Source organism: Aptenodytes patagonicus, chromosome 4, assembly GCF_965638725.1.
Source record: "Aptenodytes patagonicus chromosome 4, bAptPat1.pri.cur, whole genome shotgun sequence".
In the NCBI taxonomy this organism is placed as follows: Eukaryota; Metazoa; Chordata; class Aves; order Sphenisciformes; family Spheniscidae; genus Aptenodytes; species Aptenodytes patagonicus.
The window spans coordinates 72,657,933-72,684,990 of record NC_134952.1 but is presented as its reverse complement, the minus strand read 5'-3'; the positions used below and the strand labels follow the sequence as shown (position 1 = coordinate 72,684,990).

The window sequence follows — 27,058 nt, the reverse complement described above, 5'->3', positions numbered from 1 at the left end:
ATTTGCTATCAACACGTTTCATTACTCATCCGTATCTCGTGAAAAGGGACAACAAAACACTGTGTCATGCCAGCTACCCCGGCTCCCCAGCCAGCCTGACTGCACCACCAAGTGAAAGCCTTCTGACACATTTGCCTGTTATCAAACGATGATCACTTCCTTTCAACCTCAGAGATGCCTGGCTCAGCCTCTGAAGAAAAGCCTGAAAACTGTATTCCCCCTCCTCAGCCACAGGCGAAGCAATCGACTGACCAAAATATGGAAGCAGGAATTGCAGATTAAGAATTTTCCTCAACAGTACTCCCAACATCTTATATACAAAATTCGGGGGATGGCTTAGCCCTGGCTTTTCAACACTGGTGCGGTGTTGTTGTGTACTACTAATGCAATGAAAGCTCAGTTCATTTCTGCATTATCTTAAATACAGACCACTTCACGTTTTCATAGCAGGAGGCCCATTTCAGCCTTTGGTGCATTTACACTGACTAAAATAAAACCCAAATCATCACCACATTGCTGCATTAGTTCATGCAGAAGTTGTTCAGGCCCCTTTGGAGCAAGTGCTAGTGGCATTCCCAACGAGCAGCAGCTCTCAGAGAGCTCCCCGAGGCTGCTGCCGGCACAACGCGTGGCCTCTGCCATTACGGAGCAGGCAGTAGCACGCTGCAACTATGAGGACCTGCATGAAGCCTTCTTCACCCATGCACCATCTGCTACTGTTGCTTAATGAGCCATCACCCAGCCACAAAGCTAGTGGATTCTCAGCTCCACAGGTGGACCGCATCAGTAGAGAAGTGTACCACGTCTGATAAATGTAGGCAGCCCTTTTAGAAGAGTCTGAGAAGCCAGATGAAAACAGTAAAGTTTGTAAACACCGCGTCACACAGGGTTAAGATCAGCAACATATATGAACTCATTTTGGCTCTGTTCCCTGCATGTTTTTGTGCTGCAGCACTTTAAGATGAAAACTACAGTTGTCAAAACCACATAACTTGTACAAGCCCATTAAAGAAGTAGCATATTATGACAAATTCCATCATCGTTCATTTGCTTTGTTTGGGGCTTTGCAAAAATGTGGCAGCTCTTATCTGCTATTCTTCAGCTTACCTGAAAATGTACTTAAAGGAATTCTTACAGCCACATTAAAAAAAAAGCTATTGGTAGGTTTTCTCTTGCCAGCCTCTTCTGTTGAGGGTCAGGATGAAATGAAATTATGTTTTGATACGTGTTATACACACACCCTCAGCAAGACCTTAAGTCATCTTTGCATGTGATTTTGCTATAATGAAGTCATGCGGGGAATTAAAAACACCGTGGCATAAAGAATATGAAAAAATAACTGTAACAGGTCCATTCAGAGAAAGCAACAGTGTCTTTTGCTGGGCCAAATTACACAGTTCTTCATATCTTGAGATCTGGAAAATTACCTAGAAAATCTGTCTGATAAGAGAGATACTTATTTTTTTTGAGCAGACTTTACTTCACAGCCATAAAATTACTACTATTAAAGTTAAAGCCAAAAATGCAATGCCTAAGCAAATTCTGTTTTGACTAAATCTGAAGACCGAGGTCTTCTGAGAGAGTTACAAATTGTATCTGAGGTCTTTCTTTATAGGGGAATTTTGGTTATAGGCAGGACTCCCACATTTGTACAACAGATTATGTTGCACATTGTACCAGTACATTTAACATTTGACCAAAATGGGTCCTAACTTGCTCGCACTGTGTTTGGCTTGGGTGGGCTTAGCCTGTAAACAGTCCACGTTTCTTTTAAGCTCAGAGCCAATTGACACAGGGTGGCATTTGCATGTTCCACCTATTAAGCAGACACGTGTTAGTCCGTGTTTGTCCTCCTTACCTCCTGCCAGAAAACAAGTCGTTTCTGTTTTAAATAAAGCCAATATTCATGTTAGTTCTTCAGCTTCTTTGAGATTAACTCATTAAGTAGGTCAATGGACCCTCTGTCCCGCAGAGGCCAGGGTGGGGTTTTCCACTCTCAATGAGGGCTTTGTGTACAGAACAAATAAACTGGCATTCTTCAGAATTTAATACTCTTCAAAAATAGACAAAATCAGTAAAAACTGTCACAATAGGCAGGCCAGCAATAAAACTCGCATTACAAATTTGTTTCCACCACACTGTTTTTTGCAGCACAATCTTTCAAAGCAACATCGTGAGCGAGGAATGAAGCAAAGAGCAGTAATACAAGACTGGGGAGAGGGGTTATCAGTGTTATTATTTTGCTCCCTTTCGTGCCAATACAGCTTGGGTCCAGTGGGAATTATTCCTCTCAGACCTTGCTCTAGCCTCTAGGGAACTAAGTCGAGCTGTCTAAACATTTCACCAGTGTTCCAGCGGAGTGACCTGCATCCCCAGCTGCCGGGGGCCTTACAAGCAAACCGTAAACTACCTCTTACAGCCAGAAGAAAAACATTATACATACAGCACATTGTATGGCATAAAGTGGACATTTACTTTTCCTGTTCCTTCAGGGACCCATAAAAAACAGTAATTTACACTTCCAATCTTTACCGACCAGGCGCCGGGGGGACAGGGGTCGCATACCTCTGCGCCCTCCACGCAACCTATCACGCAGCAAAAGCCTTCTGTAGCCCTATTGGTCCTCAAGCTCCACGCTGTGCCTTGCTATCCAATGGCAAAATCAGACAAATAGCAGCAATAATCCACCTGCCGCCCCTCTGGGCCAATTAGAAACTTTTAAGGGACTTACCGAAGAGCGAGAGGATACCACACACTGTCCAGACAGTCAAGGACATGCCCACGCTGCCCGTGTTCTTCAGGATGCCTTTGGGAGAGATGAAGATGCCAGCTCCAATGATAGTGCCAATTATGATGGATATCCCCCTCAAAAGTGTCACTTTCTTCTTCAGCACAACCTTTCCCTCCTGGGCTGGCTGTCCGCTGTCCATAGAGGGCAACCTGCCATTAGCTTGCCCCTGCAAGTAGCTTCCATTAGAGACCGTGGTTACAGCAGCTTTCCTAAACATGCTACAGTGCCACCAGCACACCGACAGCAAGCACAGGCAAAAAAGTTTGCAGCAGAAACTGAAGGGTTTTTTCCTCTCTGTGTAGCCAACTACTTAGTCTCTTCCTCTGCCCTCCCTTATCTTTCCAGCTGCTCCTACGCACAGGTAGCAAGCTCCTAAAGTGTACTCGAGCCTTTACTGCGATCTGAGCACTGCTCAGGAACACCCGCGCTTTCACACTGCGAGCTGGTACCGTCCTATCATTGGAAACCAGCTCAGCTTCCGCGTGGACTTGTATTTAAGCTCTTGTCATACCAAGTTACTCCAGCTGAATGATGATGCAAATTCTCCAGGTTTGCATCAGCCATCTGAGAAACCTCTGGCATTACTCAGCATTTCTCTTTTTTTTTTTTTTCTTTTTAAACGGTAGGGGCATGTTGCACAACTGACCTGAGGGTAGTGGGAAGAACAAAGCACTCACAAGCAAACCGAGCCAATCAAGCTAAGCACATCACCCTCGACACCCCAAGACACACTCCCAAATTTTTTTAAAGCAACTCGGAGCCAGAAACAAAAGCCTGCCTAAACACAAAGCTCGTCAGAGCGCAAGGGGAAAAGAAATCAAACAGGATACGTCATCCCTGGGTCTAATCCAATTTCTTTCTCAAAAAACTCCTCTTAACGAAAGTTAAGTTTGCGGGGCTTAACTTCTGGTGTCGCAGTTGATCAGCCTCTCTCACGTCTATGTTACTTACCTGGAAATCTCTACAGGGACCTGTACTTACCTAAAGAACACATACAACCCCCTTGTTAGCCCGAGTTGCCTAGCAACACGCCCAAATCAGCCTAATGAAAACCCGGGGGTTATTTCCACAGTACAGTCATTTTCATACATGCAGTGTGTTTCTGGGATGTCAGCAATCAACGCCGCAACGGCACTTCCCCTTAAGAAATACTATTAACGTTTACAGCCACCTCACGTGTATGATCTGGCAGGAGGAGGACAACACCCCAGAGCACGGGATCTCCAGCGGCTCAGGAATCAGAAAGGGGTTTTTGCGCTATCGTAGGGCTTCCCTGACCAGATAAACAGGTAATCAGATGCATAAATACCTTTGTTTCACGACCTGATGATTCAAATTCAAACCTGAGAAATCAAACTGTTAAAGAGAGAAGCATTCTCATAAAACAGAGCAAAAATCAATAGCCTTCAAGCACTTGCAACCTCATCAAGGGACAGCCTGTGCAATATATACCGAAGGGGAAAAATCCTTCGTAGCGTAACTATTGCAGCTGCTCGTGGCTTCAGATTAGATCAGTGCAAAGAGAAGTGATTACTGCAGTTACTGCTCTTACAGTTACTGCTTAATTAGGACCTAGGATTGAGGGGAAAAAAAAGATAGCCGTTAAAACATTTTATCATTTGAAAAGCAGAGACTGAGCTCAGAGCACTACTGTGCTTTCAAATTTATGTGAGAAAGAGGAGATCCTGGAGTATCAACACACTGCAGCTGTAAAACTTCAGTGTTTTTAAAGCCTCATATTTTCAGTTATAACTCACCTGTAATAATTTGCACTGAGATAAAAGAAGGCATAAAAAAAGCTTATCTGGTTTAAATGCACACAGGTAAAAACCAAAGTGATTGTAGCTTTTGACTGCATACTGGTAGTATGTATTTTCTGTTCAGCATTTTCTGAACACATCCTGCTTCTCCCTCCATCTGCTGACGTGTGCAGCAGCTGATTCCCCACTTCTCTGTACAGCTCACACTCCTGTTGTCACTGCACCGTGTGCCCGACCTCTCGGGGAAGCGATTGCCCCTCCAGTGCGTGCCATAGGCGACTGCACAGACCGACTGCGGGCAGGACCTCCTCTGGTCACCACACAGTCCAAACCAAGCCGATTTTCACGGCACCAGTTACATGCGAAGCCACGAGTAGGTGGTGTGCTATGCAGAATTGTTTTCCCCTGATGTACATTTCATAGGCTGCCCCCCAATAAGATTATAAATGCCTGAAGTAAGTAACTAGATCAAATCAAACCAGGAAAAAGCATTAACCACAGAACTGGGTTGGGCTGATGACCTTTATTTTAATTTTCAAAGGCTGTTTAATGAAGAAACACATGACATCTTAAAACATCTAATACTTTAAGGTAATCATTCTTAACTAATGCTTACCCTTTATTTACACAGAAAGATGGTTCCAAGATCAAACCAAAAGCTCAGTAACCTGCTAGACGATCCCGAGGTAGCTCCCAGCAATCCAGCTGTCTGCATCAGCTAGTCAGTAAAAACACTGGACAGTATAATGGCTTTCAAATTTCATTTGAATACTAGCCAGAAGAATGCATGTTTGCCTGTTGGACATAGCTATTAACGCTCTCCCACACAGGAAAACGGGTGCTTGCTTCTTCTGTGATATAGGGATAACATGCATGCAAAGCTTAGGACCACGTGAAATTCCCAATGAAATTTCTAAGGTGGGAACTAAGGAAGGCTGGATACAGAAAACTCTTTTTCCTAAATACTGGCAGCTTGCTAGCGATCACGGTATTTGTAGCCTTCCCAGTGAGTACTGTTGTGTACACTGCTTCTCAATGCTATCCACTAAAAATAAACAAAAAAAATAGAAGCACTTTTTCTCCTTTGAGTTCAAGCCTCACTTCCAATTATCAGTTCCATCCAGGATAGGGAATACTTATTTGGTGTTGGGGCATTATTTGTTATATTCCGGAAATTTCATGAGAATTCTCCATCCCCTGAGCCCAGTCCTGAGGAGGGCACGAAACTGGAAAAGGCCCATTACTGCCTGCTGCCCCCCATTATACAGTATACTCACAAAATCTGTTCCGATTATTTGTAGCCCACCAGCCACTTTCATTTGAATTATTCATCACAGAGCAAGGACCGTGGTATCACTATGCAACCGCAACACACAATGCTCAGTGTCTTTTCAGAGAGCTCTTCTGAAAGCGCAGGGCTTAACCTGTCCAACACTCAGAACAGCCCTGTTCTTCCATAAAAATCCACTCTGAAAACAGAACAAAAAGGTAAAAGGTGCAATTTTCTTCAGACCAATGAAATTATTTGAAGCAATGTTTCTAAAAACGATGCTCTGAAAATAAACCTTCAACCTCTAATGGCAGCTGGCATTGTGCACAGCCTTTTATTGTTTCTCTCTGGTTGGTTTGTTGTTTTGGTTTTTTTTTCAAATTCATAGACTTTTTCTCCTGAACAAACATTTTAAAGCATAACCAAGATCATCACTGTGAAATGGTTTCCTTTTGAATCTCACCATCAGCCCTGAACTACCTATCCACTGTCTGTTTCAAAGAGAAATCCTTACCGGCCGAGCCCGCGAGCCTTCTTACGCCTACACCCTGCAAAGAACTAAATCACGCCGAAGGAGTCAGCTCCCCGTGCTGGTTGCCTGCTGCCATCGGTGGGCTCTGGCAACCAGGACCGGCTGCGCTGCTGGGACCTTTCACGGCGTGTATAACATAACCTTTCTGTCAGCTGCACCGCACTACTCCAGCAAATCACGGGGAATAATGATACTACAGTGTTTCACAGGCTGAACATGCCTGATATGGGGGCACCCCCATTTTTCACACCAGTAGAGCTTGTGCCAAATACCTGGATGCAGCTGTATCTCTGATTCCAAAGAAGCTACAATTTTGAAATTTCCCCTGGGGAATGCTATAACACGCACACACACACAGAGCATTCCCCTTTATGGGAATGCTACAACACACACACAGAGCAAAGTGAGTGAAGGACCTAAAGTTCAAGCCTGGACTTGAGTTTCCACTTGTCAAGCCCACAAAAACTCCTTAATTTCTAGGTGTAGCAAGCATACCTTGACAATCCCTCCAGGCATTTGTGTATCAGCTTATTGCATCGAGCAAATCCAGAGAGTCACAAGCCAAGCCTCCAGGCCACACATTGCCACACTGACTGGAGACACGGGAATAAAAAAGGAAGTATATCAAGACTGAAGAGATGAGGAAAGCCCCAAACTCTTTTGTGTGGGTGGCATGGCATGAAAAAAGTTGTTTAGAAAACCGAGCTGAGTCTTCTCTGTATAATGCCAAGCTGTTTGTGAGCCTCGGAAAACAGCCCTGTAGGAAGGCGGTAGTCTGGTTTCAAATGTCAAAGGAGGGCAAAATACCTACCAGTATTTGTTTCACGTAGAGATTCTAGCATTGAAAAGTTTTGACTGGGGATTTTCTGCTCCTTTTGTAGTGTTGAGAAATAGTTTAACTAGCGTTGGGGGGGGGGGGGAAATAATCTGTAAGCAATGTGTCATTGGGAATTAAGCAAGAATAGTATCATCATGAAGTATACAAAAATCTCAGTAGATTGGGACAGGTTTTTAAGTTATAATGCAAACATAGAACTGTGAGAAGACTAAAACAATTTGTTATTGTCTCTACTATAGGTCAAAGCTTTAGTTAAAAATGGAATTACTGAGAATGTTGGGGGGGAGTGTTATTTTGTAGTCAGAGACTCACAAATTACTTGCTTAATTATTTTGCATCCCACTTTGTGCTGGTTACAAAGAAGATATTTAGAAGAAAAAAAAAATGAGAAGGAGTAAAATACACATACAGCTCAGAGTCTTTAAAAATAAGACAAAATCCTATAAGAAATCCAAAAGCAATTCAAATGTTATTTCTTGTATTTTCAGTAAAAAGCTTCCAACAAAATGCCTATGCAGTCAGCAAATAGAAATCTGGTTCCAAGAAGACTGCAGACAACGATAGCAGTTTAGAAGGCAAATACTTCTGAAAGTTTCCCTGTCTCCAATTTGCTGATAGCTGCCAGTCAATTTTCAGCTGGAAAAGAAAAAAAAAAAAGGGATTTCAGAAATCCCTCCTATTTTTCTCACTATTAAAGCTTTATTTCAAAAGGCATGATGATTTCAGCTGAACGGTTTGACATTTTAATATATTTTTTTTTAAGCGGACAAGAATCATTAGCGCCTGGAACCAAGCAAGAAAGCTCCACATGAAAGAAAGCCAATTCTTACTGAAGGCCTGTGTATGTGAAAACATGATTGTGTTTCATACCATCTCATTTTTCATATTCAGGATATGCAATTATAACCTAAGCAATGCTGTACATAAATATTATTCTTGAGACTTCTGTGTTTGCATTTCTCATCAGCAGAATGAGACAACAATTTTCAGAGTCACTATGTTATTGTTCCTCAGCTTTTGGATGCAAACATTGAGATACGCCACAGCTTTCAAGATATCAAGACCTCAGGGTAAATTTCCGTCAAAACTGCATGTGCCAGATACCTGGCACAATGGCAAGATTGCTGTCGGCTTCAGGGAGTCAGGATTTTACTTGAGCTGTCTCAGGCTAGGCTGGGCATGTGAACAGAATTAATCAGCACTTCTGAAAAAAAATAGGATTTCTAAAAAAAATCAAGATAGAGACCGAATTAGCATGCAGAACCTTTTCTTTCCTAGCTCATTTCTCCATTTTCCTGACAAGAATTCTTCACACTAGATAAAAAGCTTATAATGTGAAGAAATCATACAACAGCTGCCTAGATTATCAAATTTAGGCTTGACTATTTAATTACTCCCTATTCACTTTTATTGTATTTTTCATACAATTTATACAGTATTATGTATACATGAAACAGGATCCCAGGGCATTTGCTTCACTCCTCTATTTGGTCAGGCGCTGTACTTTATGTGAATCATGTTTTTCCACTATGAATCAAACCTTCCTTTTTTTAAAAGGGTTAATGATACTTATGCCAATTCACACATGTGACAGACAGATTCAGCCACTGAATTCTGTTACCAAAATAATCTATCCAAAATCTTGGAAAGGGGAATTTCAAGAACTTAAGCAAGGTTTTAATTTACTGACCACTCTGTGGGGAAATCTTTCAGATCACTTGTCTTAATCTGAACTCCAGTTCCTTATTCTCACCCTTAACAGAAGGTCACCCTTCTTTCCTGTCAGGTTTAGCAAGCTCACTCCCCCCCCCGTTGCATACAACTTAGACTAGATGGAGCATACATTCAAAGTTATTTGATTTTTCTGAAACAGAAAACTACGCTCTTACCCAAGAATAATTGTAATGGGATTTTTAGTTCCCTTCTCATTCCTCTCTCAATTGCCAGATGCAGCAATAGTTGCATCTATGGATTTCTCTTTTGGTTCATTTAATGTAGCTTTTTGCCTGGAGACCAAACAAGCCTTGGCTGCGGCCTCTTGCAGGTCATGAATGCAATAAGGTCAGGCTCCAGTCAATAAACTGCCAGGTGGTTAGGGCTTCTTTAGCATCAGCAGCAATGGCACAACGTGTGCATTGAGAGAGACGGACAGAAGCATCTCAATTAAGGGTTGAAGCGATGACTGAGTTTACCACAAGAAGGGATTAAACTGCAGAAAAGCAAAAGCACGTGTGTGCAGAAATGCTTCACTAGTGATTGGCGGTCAATCATTCACACTGTCATCATAATTTAGCATTGAAATGCAGCCTATGGATCCTACAGGGAATCATTTTATTGGCACCTAAATGCACATACTATTTCTTCTTGAAGTATTAAAAACTCCATCAGAAAGGGCAGTCGTTTGGAGCACCGCCAAGGCACTTCAGCAGTTTGTACTAGTGCAGCTCCATATATTATACCCACATTTCAATAGAGAGGAGCATCCTAGTGCTAAGGTCAGCCTCTGTTTCTTCCTCGAAAGTGAAGTTCCTCTTTTCCACATTCACAATACATTCTTCAGAGAGACTGTCTATTCAAGCGTAGTAATTTTATCATATTTTGTGACATTTAGTAAGAAGATTATGAAGCCAATGTACAGCAGACACGTGCAGTGCGTGATGAGGGTATCTCTGTCTCGTCTACTCTAGACTTTAAAATTTTGTGCAAAAGAGCCACCATGTCAGAAATCTGCCCTCTTCCCCCTCACCACATTTGCAGGGAGGTACAGGTTATCCAGAGCCTCAGAAGTCAAGTCTCCAGGACAACAAAAAGTAGTGACATGGATTTCTAAGTACATTTCAAATTCATGCTTCACATATAAGCTTACAAACAGCCAACAGCTCAACTCCCTCTGTGCATAATGCACCAATTCTAGCCTTTTTCCGTCCCTCCCACATTTAATCTAGTCCGAAAATTAAGAGAGAAAGCTCTTCTACCAAATGCCTCCACTTCTATCATAGGCTCTTTTACAACAAAACGGACAGTAACTACAGTGTTTTATTCTTCTTTGTTAGTACCTTGCTTGCACTTCAAGGAGGAGAGTTGAGAGGACTCTATAAGAGCACACTTTGAGGACTCCTGCCTTAAAATAAATTGATATAATCAGTATTGTTCACAGTTTTCCAGAGGGTCCAGGCCCCTCACTGTAGGGAGGGTGGCAGAGAGGGGTTCAGTGGGACGAAAGACTCCCACTCCTCTCTCACACATACACTGCTGAAATTTGGAGCCAATACATAGAGTAGAAAATGTACATAGTCAGCCATCTATAGCAAAAGCAAATCCTGCCCACTGCATAACCTGTCACACACAGAAGGGACCTTCCCCTTAAGTATGCAATCCCGAGCATATAGATATCTCCATTACAGGGTACCCCATCAGCTTTAGGAGTCAAAGTACAAATTGTACTTGGGTAAAAACAGTACATGAAGTTAACAATGGTCATTTTCAAGTAGCAAAATACCTCCCTGTAAAAGGTACTCCTTCTGCATACAGAAGGCTCAAAGAGGGAGTACAGAAGGATGCTGCACAGTAAATCATGTGAACACTTACCAGAGAATAGGTCAAAGTACCACAGAAATTTAAGTCGGGGGAAATTTGACCTGCTCTTGTATCAATTTCTATTCAGGTTACACAATGCAGGCTTTTATTTTTTCTTAATTTAAACAAAAAAAGTGGAATAAATGTTTATTTGGACAGAAGTATAGTCTAAGCAGAGAGATCATGCTAATCATCTAGGTATATTTTTTATTAATAATTAATTAACTTCAATTTATTAAACCCTTTCAGAGAAACTAGGGAAAATATCCCAATTCGGTCTTCTGAAAACAACATTGATTTAAAGGCACCTCCTCAGACATGACAGTAGTGAGTTTGGTACATGAGGGATATCTTGCCATTAGTTGCTGCTTTATTTTCATTTTTCATCTTTATTTCTCACCTTTTCTCCCACTTAAAGCACACTCTCTAAATTCAGAGTTAAAGTAGGAGCAATTCAGAATTTCCTCTTATTTTTCCATATTTTTCCATGCCCCTTTCCAGGGGGCAATGAATGCCCAAGTCTCAAGTGAATCTCCATGAATAATGTAGAATTCACTCTTTGATCCAGCTACCCATCATTATCCCAGATAGCTCAGGCAAGCCTGCACCAAGCAAAGCAGTTTAATCCAGAGTTTTTATTATCCTGCCTGCCCCTCAGGCTATGCCAGCCTTGCACATTGGAGGAGGAATCGACCAGCCAGCTGAGCCAGCCTTGTGTGTCCACACTAGTGCACAACCAAGCAGAAACCTCAGCGAGGAAACAGCAGTTACTAGATTGCCTTTTGGCATTGGTGCCATTTCTTAAGCTAGTCTGGGGGCTGCCACATCTGCACCCCTCCAGTGCAAAGTCAACTCGACTGAGGGTACAAAGACAGGAATTTCTGTTTTTCTCTAGACAACACAGCAAGAACGAGCAATATCATTAAAATAGGAACTACTCTATTACGGGTAATTTGGGAGTAATTCCACTCATTCTCCCCTTACACTGGTCCCCCCCTTCCAGATGGGAAAGGCTTCATTGCTCCTTTATCATCACGGAAGAACAGAAGAGGCACTAACAGTCAAAAAACCAAAAAATGCCAACAGATACTGTATCCAGAGTAGAAAGTTTTTTGATGGGCTCTCCTCTTTGCACGGACAGCCTTGCTAATCTTCACAGAATGAAGGATATCACCATGAAGCACAGTGCAAAGGACTGAAAGGTGAAAGCAGTAAAGAATTTTATTTTATAGAATGTATTTTGCATTGTATTTCTAATATTGCTTCTCCTGACAAAAGCTATTCTGAACACACTGGGCAACAAAATAGAAATTCAACCTCCTGACAATTACTCTGTCAGAGAACTGGAAATGAGAAACAATGCTCTGAGCCACTGTCCTTTTTCCTAACTCTCCCTTCATCTCCCAATGAAGGGTACAAAGTCCAGTTTTCCTGGAAGAGTTGCCTTTCCTCGTCTTCTGCATGGCACGCACATGCAACCATGTATTTGGGAACCTATACACCAACACAGTGGAGCCACAGTGACAGACGAGTCTCTACAAGATTTGGGAGAGCTTTTTACATACCTTGTTTTAATTTTATCTTGTGAGCTTATCCCACCCCAGCCTTATCTATACAGATATACAAAATCCAGCTCTAGAAGCTTCAGGATCTCCTAATAAGTGAATTCATCTTGTTTAATGAAAACGAAGTAATCTTCCCACTCCACGCAGTCCAATGTATCATCTGCTTAGTCAGTACATTTTCTTTTGATTTAAACAAACGATACAAATGCAATTTTCAATCACTTAGGCTAAAGACTGAAGCTAAAACTCCTCACCTCACATACAGCGGGGGCAGAACTTCTTCCATCACCTCTTATGCTACGCTGAGCATAATAAACTCAAATGACATGAAATCACAGTATGTCTTGTCAGAAAGAAAGCTGCAACTCCTTGGGGTAAAAGACCCGTACATTTTTATTTCCTCTCGCGTGGCCTTGCATTTACTTCCTCTTCTCCACTTCCGATAATTACTGACTTGGGAGGGCGGAGAGCAGAGAGAAAAGTGGGGAGAAAAGCCAGAAATTGTGCCAACCTCTGGTTTGAAAAAGTTGTTTTCTCCTCTATTTCGGCAGTAAAATTTTGCATTTGTTTTCTTGCATTCCCTAACCGTAGCTATCACCAACTTAGTTTATAAGGGGAAATTGTCAGAGTATGCAAAAGTAATTCCAAAGCTAAAAAGCAGGAATGCTTCAGCCTCTATATTCTCGATATTCATATGTCTGTTGGCAGTTTCTGTAATTGAAGCAGCAGATTCAGAACTCAGCACCACAAAATATATAATGAGGTGTAACAGTACAAAAGTTTCCTGGGTTAAAAGGAAACCTGCAACTATTTTGTTCAGCAAATAAAGCCTGAAAGTAAAAAAAATTCTGGAACAAAACCAAATATGCATCGGTTTGTTTATTCCCTTGAAAATAAATATCCAGGTGCTTAGCTATCACCCAGAGAGTGAACATTTCGGCACACCAGGGAGTATGCAAGCGTGAATGAAGGGACTTTTGGTTCCTTTCTCTGCAACCAATTGACAGGCTACTCTCTTTGTGTATTTTAACAGAGCCTAGGAATTATATGCCCTTGTCCCTGTTCAGGTATGAAAAGAGGCAGCCATACCTGAGGCATTGCTATAAGGACTGCAAGACAGAAACAGCAGCCAAAATGGCAGGCAGGCACCAGCACCACTCCGGCATGATCAGTGCAGAAGTCAAAAAAACCCCTCTATTTCAGTGATCACCTTGTAGCGTAGCCTATCAACTTCAGGTTCAGAATCTGCTCCTGCATAAACATTGACCTATTGGCAATATCTATCACGTTGAGAAAGGGACACTTCTTTCCTCCAGACAAGACAGATGCGCAGTTTAAACCTCTCGATTACCAAAATCTCCTTCCCACCTAGCTGCCAGCTAAACTAGTCAGCTTTGCACGATAACCTGATAACATGAAGTGCAGTACATCATCTCTGGTATTTAAAATTAAGATGCTGCTTACAGTTAGGCTCAGTACTTAACTTTATCTGCATGGCTTTTCTGCTTCCATACTCCTCTTCTGATTTGAAATTACAGAAATTTACTTGCATTCAGGGCTCCTCAATATATTCTTTTTGATTCTTTTTCTGTTCATAAGAAGGATATTTTCATCTTCTAGAGCCTGACACCATCCTGAAGAGCAAAACATTATAAACAGATTACAAGCAGTGTGCATTCAAATAAATTACATGTTTAAATGCATCAGTTAAATTATAATGCTCAATTAGACAGCTAATTATGGTGAAAATGCAGTTGTGTGCACAAATTGATGGCCGCTCCCTCAGCCTGCCTGGCTGCTTCCTTTCATATATTGTCCCTTTATAAGTTTTATCTTTCAAATATCACCTGGTGGAAGGTTTATCTAAGTGCAGTCATACACTGCTTTACTGTTACTTCATTTAAAAAAAATCATTTAAAATACAATTCAACATTTGCACTGAGTTTTACTACCTGCCATCAGAATTTTAGTGGCAGTAGGATTTGTGGACCAGGTTCCCAGACTTCTTGGGGTCACATTCCCAAAGGGCTTTCCCTCTGTTTATGATGTCTCACTTTCCAGGATGCTTTTTAATCACTCTCACTGCATCATTTTACAAGGAAAAAATAAATTTCTTTTAAATTTACATGCACATGTGAATTTTACAGATGACCTTTTGAGTTAACAAAGAAGCTGCGCATGAAACCATAACTGACACACTTATATTTATAAAACACAGTATTAAAATTGCCATTGCACTCATTAACACTAGCTAGGACCTGGAAATCAAGTAGGAAGAAGAGCCTGTCAGCATCAATTAATCAAAATTTGATTTAAGGATAATACCTTCGTATGACAAAATATATCCTCTTACATATTCATGACATCTCATCCCACAATCATCATGCAAAATAGATCTTTTCAGATATATTCTCCATGTTTCACCCTTCATTCAGTTTCTATAGGTTTACAGTGCTTATTTGCAACCAAGCTATATACCATTTATACACAGCAAAATTCAAACTCTCATAACTGATGAGATCTGTGAATAGCTAAATGACTTGTTTGGTGTTCCCAGACAGTTACATATCTTATTTCTTACAATATGAAAGGAATAATCAGTAAAGTTCATCAGTATCACTGTGTTAAAAATTTAGGCAAAATAAAGACAGTATGATACCACCAAAGAGAGAAAAATAAACTCCACTCAAGCTCAGCATACAGTAGCATTTCAGGCAGTCAGCTGTTCTTTTCAGTTCTTATGCTTAGAGAATACAGAAAAATTAATGACGAAAAAAAAACCAAGTCTGACCATTTTCTTTCTTTTCTAGCTTTTTGGTCTTTCTTCTCAATTGTCAAAAGTAAAAGTTTTATTTTAAGGCTTAAAACCATTGTCATACAGTTTCTCCATACTGTCAGGCCATATGAGCCATAAGTATTTGTGAAAGTGTTCTCAGTCAGCCCATATTTCCTGATAATCCATTTAAGATACCTCCCCGTAAAGAAAAAACAACTGAAATAACCCCATGTCTGTAGCTCTGGGCATCTATGCTAGTAAAATCCAGCTCCTTGAGACATGTAAAATTAATCTGGATAAGTACTGCAAATGACGATGTATGAACCTCCTCCAACTTTGACAATACAAGAGACAAAATGATCTATTGTACTACATCTTTTTTTTATTTATTTATTACCTCTATGGTCATTCAAGAGGGAGAGCCTTCATAATTATGCTCTGCTTTGTCCTTTCAGGACTTGTAGTAGCTCCTCTGAAATATTTCTACAACTGAAATCAGGGAATTCCAGGGTGTGTTTTTTATGGCACATGCTACAAATTATTAAATTCCACTTTGAAAATAAAAATTCTGTTTAAGTCTCTGTGGTGGGTTGGCCCTGGCTGGACACCAGGTGCCCACCAAAGCTGCTCTATCACTCCCCTCCTCAGCTGGACAGGGGAGAGAAAATATAACGAGAGGCTCGTGGGTCGAGGTAAGGACAGGGAGAGATCACTCACCGATTACCCTCATGGGCAAAACAGATCGGACGTGGGGAAATTAGTTTAATTTATTACCAGTCAAAATCAGAGTAGGGTAACGAGAAATAAAAACAAATCTTAAAAACACCTTCCCCCCATCTCTCCCTTCTTCCTGGGCCTAACTTCACTCCCGAATTTCTCTACCTCCTCCCCTGCATCAGCACAGTGGGATGGGGAATCAGGGTTGTGGTCAGTTCATCACATGTTGTTTCTGCTGCTCCTTCCCCCTCAGGGGGAGGACTCCTCACACTCTTCCCCTGCTCCAGCGTGGGGTCCCTCCCACAGGAGACAGTCCTCCACGAGCTTCTCCAATGTGAGTCCTTCCCATGGGCTGCAGTTCTTCATGAACTGCTCCAGTGTGGGTCCCTTCCACGGGGTGCAGTCCTTCGGGAACAGACTGCTCCAGCGTGGGTCCCCCATGGGGTCACAAGTCCTGCCAGCAAACCTGCTCCAGCGTGGGCTCCTCTCTCTCCATGGGTCCACAGGTCCTGTCAGGAGCCTGATCCAGCACAGGCTTCCCACGGGGTCACAGTCTCCTTCGGGCATCCACCTGCTCTGGCGTGGGGTCCTCCACGGGCTGCAGGTGGATATCTGCTCCACCATTAACCTCCATGGGCTGCAGGGGGACAGCCTGCCTCACCATGGTCTTCACCATGGGCTGCAGGGGAATCTCTGCTCCGGCGCCTGGAGCACCTCCTCCCCCTCCTTCTTCACTGACCTTGGTGTCTGCAGAGTTGTTTCTCTTGCATATTCTCACTCCTCTCTCCCGCTGCAATTTCTGCAGGTTTTTTTCCCCTTCTTAAATATGTCATCCCAGAGGTGCTACCACCGTCGCTGATGGGCTTGGCCTTGGCCAGCAGCAGGTCCATCTTGGAGCCAGCTGGCACTGGCTCTGTCAGACACAGGGGAAGTTTCTAGCAACTTCTCACAGAAGCCACCCCTGTAGCCCCCCCGCTACCAAAACTTTGCCATGCAAACCCAATACAGTCTCTTTTCAAAAATGGCATTGAAATCCACACATCAATTTCTGACATATCATTTTGAACCACTAGTCATGGTACAACAGACTACTTGAAATATAGGGAAGCAGTGTTAGTATTTATCATTTGGTCCTAGGTCTCTGAGCAGTGCCAGCCTACAGATTCAGAGACTGACACTGAGAGGGGCTAGAAACTGCTTAGAGATTTTTAGAGGTTCTTCTGGCTGTCACTAAGCTCGCTGCTCCACAACAGATTGAAAAATGTGAGAGGTTTTCCAACTGAAGTCACGTGTGTGTTAAAGAGGATTAACATGAACAGCCAACTAGCAAATGCCAGTTTCTTTCTTTCTATTTTTATAATCCTCCTTTCTTTCTATCCTGCAATAAAACCGTTTGTTTTTTTTTTTTGCCTCCTATTTTCCCCCTTTTGGAATAACGCATAAAGGAAGCTGGAAGTCATTTAATAGATGCATCTAGCACAACGAAATTCTATGCTACAGACTCTGAGGATGTAGACTGCATAGTAAATCTCACTTGAAGCAGAGAATATTAAATCACAGAACCACTGGAACAACTCAGGGTCACAACTGTTCATTTACGCAATTCAGTTGTTGCATGCTTATCTCTGCATTCTCTCCTGTCCCCAGTGTGTATATCAACAAAACCTGTTCAGTCAGAAAAACACCTTTGGGTTAGCATCCAAAGCATTGCAGACAGAAATAAAATAGAAATGCTTTGGGTGAATCACACTAAAAGGCAGCCTTCAGAGTGACACCTCCACCAAGGCAGAACACAGCACCGCTGCTTTTGGACATTGTGCAGCCTTGTCCTGTCAGCTGGCCAGCTTTCACCTTCATCTACATCTCCAAAACGTTAATGATGTCACAGTTTGGCCCAGTTCTAGAATCACTATTCACACACAGTAGGCTGGCTGAGTATGGCAAGAAAATTGGAGAAACAAACATTATAACTAACAGGTCTCACCATTTTTTCAGGTTTCAATAGTTTAATCAATTAGTTGTATACTTCTTATGTTGAAGCCTTTCCATGATAACCTGATGTGTTCCCTTGGTGCACTCTCAACTACAAGTTAAGGGAAAGAAAAAATACAAAGGGTTTTTTTCTAGTGAAAAAAAGCAAGACCAGAGGTCTGTGGTTAATGCTGAGCCAGTATCGTTCACCTTTCTCTTCTAGGAACATTTATTTTTACAACAAATAAGTCATTTCTGGTTACCTCATTAACTGCTGTATACCAGCTCAATGCCACCACCACAGCAGTTCTTCAAGGCCTAGACAAATTGGGTTCCCCAACAAACGCCATCCGCCTGCAGGCCACAAAAAGTTGACTACAGCTGCAGTTCCAAGATTTCTTAACACAAAAGTTGCATTTGAATTATCACTATTTTAATTGCCAGAACACATCTCCACCGTGAATTTGCATAAGCCCTTTTCAGACATACTTCAACTCTGGAGAAAAAAAGATGTTTTCTTTATTTTTGCTTGAAATTTTTTCTTTTGTTTTAGACCATCCACTCATATTAAAAAAAAAACCCAAATCAACCCACTGTGCTCTTTAAATTCCTTGCTTTCAGTTTAGAGGGAAGTTTTCTAAGATGTATTTTTCAACAACTTTAAGGAAATATTTGAAAAAAGAAAAAAAAACCCAACAAATCTTGATCTTCACTAATTTCTATCATAGGATTTTTTTTTCCATTAACATTGTTCAATATCATTCACAAAGCAATTTGACATCTGTATGCACTTAAACTATGAACATCTCAACATTTCCCTTTTAAAATTCCTCAGGAAGTAGTGGTCAGATTTAAATGCCAAAGATGAGGAAGATAAATTTCTGAATGGGACCTCTGAGAGACAGATTATAGCACATTGTAACTATTACATTAAGTTTTCTCCAGGTGGAGAAAAAGCCAAAGGTAAAGGAGACCCCTGGGTCTCTTACACTGTTCATTTAGGTCAGAAACCTTCATAGTGCTTAAATATTTCAAACTAATTCCCCCAGAAAAACCTCAAACAAGTAGTATTTCACTTATTTTAGTAAAACTCTCTCGAAGTACAAGGTTGGCTGAGCCAATCTGAGCTGTAGATAGGAAGAAGTGGTACATTAGTACAGTGAGAGACTGATCTCACTATACTTATAAACCAACGGACTAATGCTTTAGTGCAATATCTTCCTCTCATGCTCTTTTGCGAGTGAACTTGATTTGGGCCAACTCTGCTCTCAGATATGGCTCCAAAAATGGGGCAATTTGGATGTCAGAATAAAATAAGCAGGATTTTTTCCACCGTAGTTGTTTCATTTCTTATAATTCATATATTCTTCATTCAATTACCTTACACCGGAGTCTATCTATGTTTCAGACCTTAAAGAGCATGTAATACCCTTCAAGAGATACCCGTTTGCTGTGTTTAAGGCATTAATTATTTGAATGCTCTTCAGTTCTCACAGAGATCTTAAACTCCTGCTTAAGAGTTTTCTAGACATAAAAAGCACCACTTCAGCAGATTATCAGCCATGAACTTTTTCAATATATATCCAAGAGCAAATTAAAAAAAAAAAAAAAAAAAAGCATTCAGACAGATTTCATGGATTAAAGTAAGTTTGGCAGATCCTCATTTTGAAGCAAATACTGTTTGTACACTGAAATTGGTAACTCTACTGTTACTCCCAGTATGTAGGTTACATGCGAAAAACAGAGAAACCAAATCAAAAGGAAGAAAAATTCAGCTTCATGTTCTTTTGGGAGGAGACAGGGATGAAGGTCCATAAGCAGCTTCTTGCATCCGGTTGTTCAAAGAAATGTGTGTTGGCTGCACGACAGCCTCTGTCATGAACCATCAAGAAAATGCTGAACCTTATAATATAAACCACCTCCGCTGCAAAAGTGACTCTACCAGCTGGCAGTAGTAATCAGGAACACAGTAAATTTATTTATCATACTACACAAGCTGCATGAAAGACAAAGGGAAGCAATTGTGACATTTACTTTTTGCACAGCAGTGCAGAAAGAAATGCATGGCCAAGTCTATGTGATTTAACTACACTTATTCCAGAACCTCATCCAATGAAATAATCACTGACTAATCTCAGCATGTAACTGCAGAGACGCTGATGGTACTGATCATTTTATTTTTACATGGCTATCAAGCAATTTGTTTTGTTTTAAACAGAAAGCAGTCCACCCTCCTCTGTCTGTTGGGTTCCATATACCCATTATTAATATGTAATTTGCTTCTATTGCTTTTTTCATAACTTTCATCATAATCTTGTGCTTGTGGCATCACTGTTTGCTGTGAAAATCGTTACAGATTACTGAATTATAAACAGCAAAATGGGCTTATTTTAGAGTACATGTCAGGTTTTATAATGTAAAATTTTGGTAATTTTCTCAAAACTTCCCTCACGTGAGTAACAAGCAAGAGGGAATTTTTCACTTTGCTTTTAAAATGAGGAAAACAATTTATAACCTCCAAATGACAGTGGACCACGGGAGGATCCTGGGTCTTCTGTTTTCACCACCTGCCACTTCCCCTTTCTTGTATTCACAGCTAACATCACAAGTCCCACTGCCTACCCAGTGACTCCTATGCTTAACTTTAATCTGCTAAGTAGTCCCATGTATTTCAGTAGGATTTAGGCTGCAAACCATTTAAGGCAGGGATTGGGTCTTTAATTTACAAATGTAAACCAACCTACACGACAGAAATTCCTCAGACCACTCTGTACACGGGCACACACAGGCATCTTCTCACCCCCAGTATTCACGCTGCTGTGGCTACTCTGGTGCCACTGTCCATCCACACCGGTTCATTGACATGGCAGGCATCTCTCCCATCTGTACTATAAACACATCAACAAGACTCGGTCAGTTCTCGAAACCCAGCTGGACCCAATGCTACGGAAAATAAAGCCACATGGTACACCATGCTTCCTCGTCCAGCTCTACTGATGGACAAGAACCAAAGACTTCCTCATAACATGGGAAGCTGAGCAAGATCACCACTGCTTCACTACAATTGTTGCAATCAGCTGTGTAAAGATGGGTGACTACTAAAGCCCGTGTTAGCCTCTGTCTCTTCCCCTAAATGTTGTTAGATGTGCAAAAGCAGCTCTTTAGACTGCTGTAATTCCTCTACTTTTGAGAGGCATTCCTATTCTTTTGAGAGGACACTTGTCTATACAACAAGGTTTGCCATTACAACTACACCCATTGGCAGCGGAGAGGAGAATAAATCACTTTGTCAACCCAAATAAAGATAGCAAAATCCCTGGTGTAGAAACAGATTCACTAACAGCTAAGTAGTTTTGCGGGCTTAGGTTATGTCATTTGTCATTTTTTGTACTATGCAAATACTCTGCACCTCTGCTAGACAGTGTCTCCACCTTCAGCATGTTAACATCGTGACATATGCTAACATATGTTACCATAGCCATTCCAGTGCTGGCAAGGTCAGCATGAATGCTCAGCAACTCCAACAGTTTTCTTTCATTTGCATCTTTTCTATAAGGAGTAGAAACCCTGCCTGGAGAAGGCGGATTCATTACAATACTTCTCCTTTTCTTCTTTCAGGTATGGGTCATCGGAGGCAGACAGAGGTTAGACTGGGCTCATAAAAAGACACAGAACATGCAGAGCGTGCTGCAAGGACTGTCTCGTTTTCACCCCCTGCCCTGTTCTAAGTTAATATGAAAACTATGTGTGATTAATTTTTTAAAAATTGGAAAAGATGATGCCTAAGGCATCTCTAATCAACTTGCTAGTGAGGTACATACAATTCTGCTGCAATCCTGCACGGCAAATAAGCTACATAGAATTTTAATACAGCAATTACTGCCTGCCACTTCAAGATAATGATTGCCTACCAACCCGTTTAAGACGTGTGTGTATGTGCATCAACACGAGGGATAAATTGCAAGCTCCTTCAGAAGAGGAGGCAGCAGAATGAGTTTTTTACCAGATGAACTACCCCATAACACTCAAGGAGGGTAAAAAGAGTCATATAGGTGAGGTAAACATACAGCGGAGTATATCTGCTACAAGGTCCCTTTACAACGCTCCAGGGTCAGACAATGGCGGCATAACAAAAACAAGAAACAGGACCACCCATCCACGTAACAATACCTAGCGTTAAAGTAAAGCCAGTAGTCTGCCAAATATACTGGCATGGACATATCTTTGGGCAGAGAAAATGTTGGTAACTGAGGAAAAAACACTAGGAAAAGTGGAAAAGAGGGTTTGGAGGGCACGCCTATTACAGGGAAAAGAGGAACTTGAAAAAATTGCATCATTTCCCCCTCCTGTGCTTGTCTTTCTGACCTGTCCCTGAGCTCCTCTGCTTTTCAGACACATCCATATAATCCTTCTGGGCCATGAAAGGCTCTCACAACAAAAGGTGGTGTAGTTCCTCTGCTTATCTAGCATTACACAGCCCAGCTTTAAACCAAGTGCAGCCAGATGGAAAGTCAGAGGTCACTGGTTATTTTTAAGCTCCATCTCTCTAGGAAAAGCTTTTCCCATGGACATTAACTATCAGTTGAAGTAATTGTGTGTACTCTCGTCTATGTCAAGACATTATTATGTTAGATCCAATCTACGGCAAGCTTCTCTCTAGCTACACAAAAGCAACACTATGTGTTATTATGACATAGTGATGGACAAAATTTGGCAGAAAATCTTGTTTAAGGCATAAAAATGCAAGAAGCTGCCCTTGGATGGCAAAAAATATATCATTAACCATATAAGCATGGCTAGGCGCAATTTGCTCATTCTTGGGACTAGCAGATCCTGGGAACATAAAAGGAATCACAGAAGAAACAACTTACTGCTGCATGCCTCTGCCCCAGTCAAGCAAGGGAGCAGCTAGCTTTGAAAAACAGCCCAGCTTTCTAACGAATTTCTCAATAGTGCATAGATGTATTCAGAAAAACAAGAGGTGACAGTGAGAAACACTGTAATGTATCAGAAAACTGCAGGGTTTTTACCCCTGTGGGTAGATGGTGAGATAATATATTTGTTGCAGTTAGTCTCCTCTGTGTTTTGTTTTTAGAGTATGAACCCACGTGCACAGAATTCTACCAAAACTTCCAATTCTTCATACTTTATATAGAATATATATGTATATATAAACACACAACTCTACACTACTTAAGATTAGTAGGATGACAACCATTTGACCTGTAGACAACATGAAAATGCCTACATGAGAATTTTCATGAGAAATTTCTGAGCATGAGATTTGTTCTCCTCCTCTAGACAACTGCAAGAAATTCCTAAAATAGAAACAGAAGCTGGAAGGTAGATTCAGATTCATAGTTTCAAAAAGATTTTTATAGATTTTTTGCATTCAGTGCAATAAAGTAAGTTCAGTAATTACGAAAAATAAAAGGAAAGTTCTGTTATGGATTAAAAATGGAAAAAGAGTGCTTTTTAAGGCAGAACATCATTGAGTTACAATACACTCAATGGAATTTTAATAACACTAATGCTCTTTGCTGTGTTTATTGGCGAGGCGGGAAATGGGGTAAAATGGGAAAATTGCTGATGGCACAGAAGTAGTAAGAATTCTGAGAAAAAAAATTCTAAAGTCATAGTAATACTAAAGTATGGGGCAATACAGTGCCAAACAAAACTGAGTCTAAGCAAAGGTCACCTGTGAACAGAGATGTCTTATGAATTACTACAGTTGCAACATCACAGAACAAAATAAATGAGAAAAATTACGCAGTTACTGAGGAAGAGCAATAGTGGGGACTTCTACTCAATGCATAAAAGACGTCAGAGGAAGAATATTCAATAATATGCTTTAGAATATCCTTCCTGAACACCTCCAAAAATACCATTTGCAGCTTTATGAAGACCTGGAGCTCCATTTCTACTCTACATCTGATGTTTTGATCTTGTATACACAATCACACATTGCCCAGCTCCCAGCTTTGCTAACAGTCCTTGTCTCTGTTTCTTTCAACAGCTCTGCTCTCACCAGCCTGTTGCCCTCAGAGCGTGCCACCAATTACATCGGAAGTCAATGCAAACATCACTGACTTCGGAGGAGTTACATGAGTACACATAGGATCTGAGACAACAGTGGTACGTGGACAGCAAGGAGCACTTCGTTAAACAAACCTGTTGACCATTTTGACCATACAACACAGCCCATCTTCCTGAGTTGTGTCACTTGTGCAGGACTAGCAGGATTTTATGTTACAAATGGACTTCTGTTTCATTTTCCCCTAAAGACAGCATGCATGACTCCAAATACCTAACAGAAGCTGAGCTAACTCTAGCACCTTATTCCTCAGGTTTTTACAAAATTACTTTGCAGAATAGTTCTGCTTAAAGCTTGGTTCTTCCTGTGTTTAAAGTCACAACAACACATAAAGCAGGCCAGCAGACAACGTCTTCCATTTAAAGTCTACAGTTCAACACATAGCTTCTGTAGTGTTCCTCTGCTGAAAACTCTCTATATGAGTAAGTGTGGGAGACAGACATTTTATGAGGTTGGAGCATAACACAATACATGCCTGCATTCCTCACTCTGCCCTGACAGCTGCCTCATACTCAGGTCTCCTTTCTGGAAATTGCATATCACTGCATGTCATGAATGTCAGGTCAAAAAGATTTGAGGTCCATGAGGAAGCATTTCTACCTGTTCTGACTTTGCTGTTAGCACTTCTTTGTCCATCACACACTCAAGCATACTTAAAATCAAAATGAAGATATTACAGAATTATTCATCATCTTTATAGGTAATTAAACAATACTGTATGTGGTTTTTTTAGTCTTACCTCCACTTCACGTTAAGATTAATATTTTCTTTTTCATAGAAAAAAATTTACAGCATAGCAGGAGGAAATTTTAAGAACATTTAATTGTCACGGTCACATTCCCAGCTCTTGATCTTTTGGTACTTAAAATTGTCTCCCCAAACCCAGTAGTATGCCAAAAGAAGAATAAAATAATATCAGAACAGAATGCAAAGAAAGAGGATCAGCTTAGGCTGCAACTGAGGTCAAAGCATTCAGCAACTCTAAAATTGTAATAAATACAGTAAGAAAAGATATGGAAAAATCCATCATGCAAGGGAATCTTTAGCCACATATGAATGACCAGAGCAAAAGGCTAAACTATGCAGTCACATTGCTGCTATAGCAGGGGATGCCAATGCTAGGGTTTTTGCTGAATAGGAAACTGCTAAAGCACAACCTTTGTGATGAGGACATGGCAGTAAGTACCTTCTAATCTTGTGTCCTGTGGATAGCTTTTGACAATGAAGTCTCTAATATGCTTGGCTGCACTTTTTTTTAAAATTATTATTATTATTATTATTTTTACAATGGCAGGCAGTGATTTTTTGTGTTAACAGTGATATCAGGCAATACTGGCACTAGTACTTCTAGCTGTAGGACAACAGAAAACTGTAAAGCCATCTACATTCTGCTTCAATGTAGTGTTGAGATTAGTGCTGGACAGTTGACACCAGCAGCAGCTTCATCAAAGCCAAATAATTATACAGTTAGCTTTACTTTAAAATACATTCCATAGCTGCTATAACCTGTTAATAACTTTCTGCAATATGTGAAGTATCTCTGAAAGTCACACGCTAGCCAAAATATGTCTGGTCTCCCTTTAATCCCACAGATAAGTTTCCAACATGATATTATAGTCCAATTAAATTTTTCTTCTGGTAATATAACAGGAGATGAGGGTGGGTATTAAGTCATTACCCAAGTCTGCAGTTGCACCTCAGTTATAACATGCTTTTTCAGCACTGATACAAGGGAAAGATGTAAAAATCCAACAGAGAAAGACGGAAAAATTCCAATTATTCCCAAATGCACAAAAATAGAGGAGGCTGTACAGGTCTGATGTTTCTATTAGCAGGCTTATAATAGAAGACAAAAATAAAAAAAGCATAAAACTAAATGTAGCTTTATGTGAGTAAAAATTACTGCATAAATATAACAAAATCCCTGTGGAGAATAAGAATTTTCCTGAAACAAAGGTCTCTCACCGGTCTAAATGGATGTGCTAGTCTCATACCTGCAGGAAAAAAGCAACCTCCATGTATATTCATTGAAGGATTGATGTAACAGGTGAATCCCCTAGAGTTTTCCTGGTGCCCAGAGATGGTAATTTGGACGCAGCAAGACTGCTGTTCTTACCACAAAAATGAAAGCCTGTCGAAGATGAACAAGTATGTATGCCTTCTTTCATTTTGCAAGGTCGCAAACATGCTGATTGCAGCACAAGAGCAATTTTTGAAAAAATACTGCCTGCATACCTGAGGGATGTGGTGAGCCAAGAGATAACCTTCCTGCATTCCACCAACCTGTTGTAGAGTTACCAACATCTCTTCACTATCACAGAGGCAGTTTTCTACCATGAAAATAAGAGAAAAAACAGTGTCTTATTAAGAGAGAAAACTCTTAATACGATCCAAGATCCTCATATGCTTTAGGAGCATTTCCCCATCCCAAAGCCACCACCTAGGATTATTCCAAAAAGCCCATCACAGGCATTACATAAAATAGCTGGTCTTTCAAAGGAACAATAAATTCAGAGTCCAGTTAGGATCAATAAGGATCAGGTAGCGATTTTATAAAATCAACTGTGTCAGTGACAACACCCTAATTAAATTTCTACTCAGGTAATTGCGGTTCAACGACCGGCAGCTCCTGCGGGCCCCCTGCTCCCCTCCCTTCCTACCTTCTCCATTTCCTCTGTGAAACTTGCCAATGCAGTCGCACACTCTCTTAAGAGACTATTGCATTTCAGGGGTGGTCAACGTTAACTTTGCATAGCTCAGTCTTTCCATATGCTGTGGAGACTCAGTAAGTTAAAACAAACACACCAATATGAGGTTTTCCTCTCAGAAGACACCGTAAACACTTGAAGGAATGACTTTATCATCTTCAGACTCTCCTGGGGACAACTTTTCTCTTTCTAAGTTCAAATTTTTTCAATAAAAGAAGAAAAATTCCCAATAGGATAACTTGCATCAAATTTTACTGTATGTTTTTCTTAATATTGCCAATCTTAGGCAATTTTACAAATTATTTTACAAATAGCTTTTCTTGGGCTCCAGGCAGAAGAGCTTATGAGCTCCTAGCACATCCCAGTTCCAGTGGGCTTCACAGATTATTCATGTCTACACATCCCCTCCTATCTAGCAGCTAAACATCACCATAGACACACTAAAGAAAGGTACATAAAG

General features: G+C 40.9%; 1 protein-coding gene across 4 annotated transcripts in view; it reads right to left on the bottom strand.

Annotated features, from left to right (window-relative positions):
• SLC7A11 (solute carrier family 7 member 11) overlaps positions 1-26,177 on the bottom strand; it is an 82,520-nt gene extending 56,343 nt beyond the window's left edge. For 2 of the 4 annotated variants that reach the window (XM_076337215.1, XM_076337217.1), the window contains exon 1: positions 2,732-3,240. In XM_076337215.1, coding sequence (XP_076193330.1) covers positions 2,732-3,008 — 277 coding nt within the window. In that variant the 5' untranslated portion in view covers positions 3,009-3,240. Of the gene's footprint in view, positions 1-2,731; positions 3,241-3,772; positions 3,819-26,125 lie in introns of those variants that run through there. The other 2 variants (XM_076337216.1, XM_076337220.1) reach the window with 2 other exon arrangements.
• Positions 26,178-27,058: the final 881 nt, after the last annotated feature.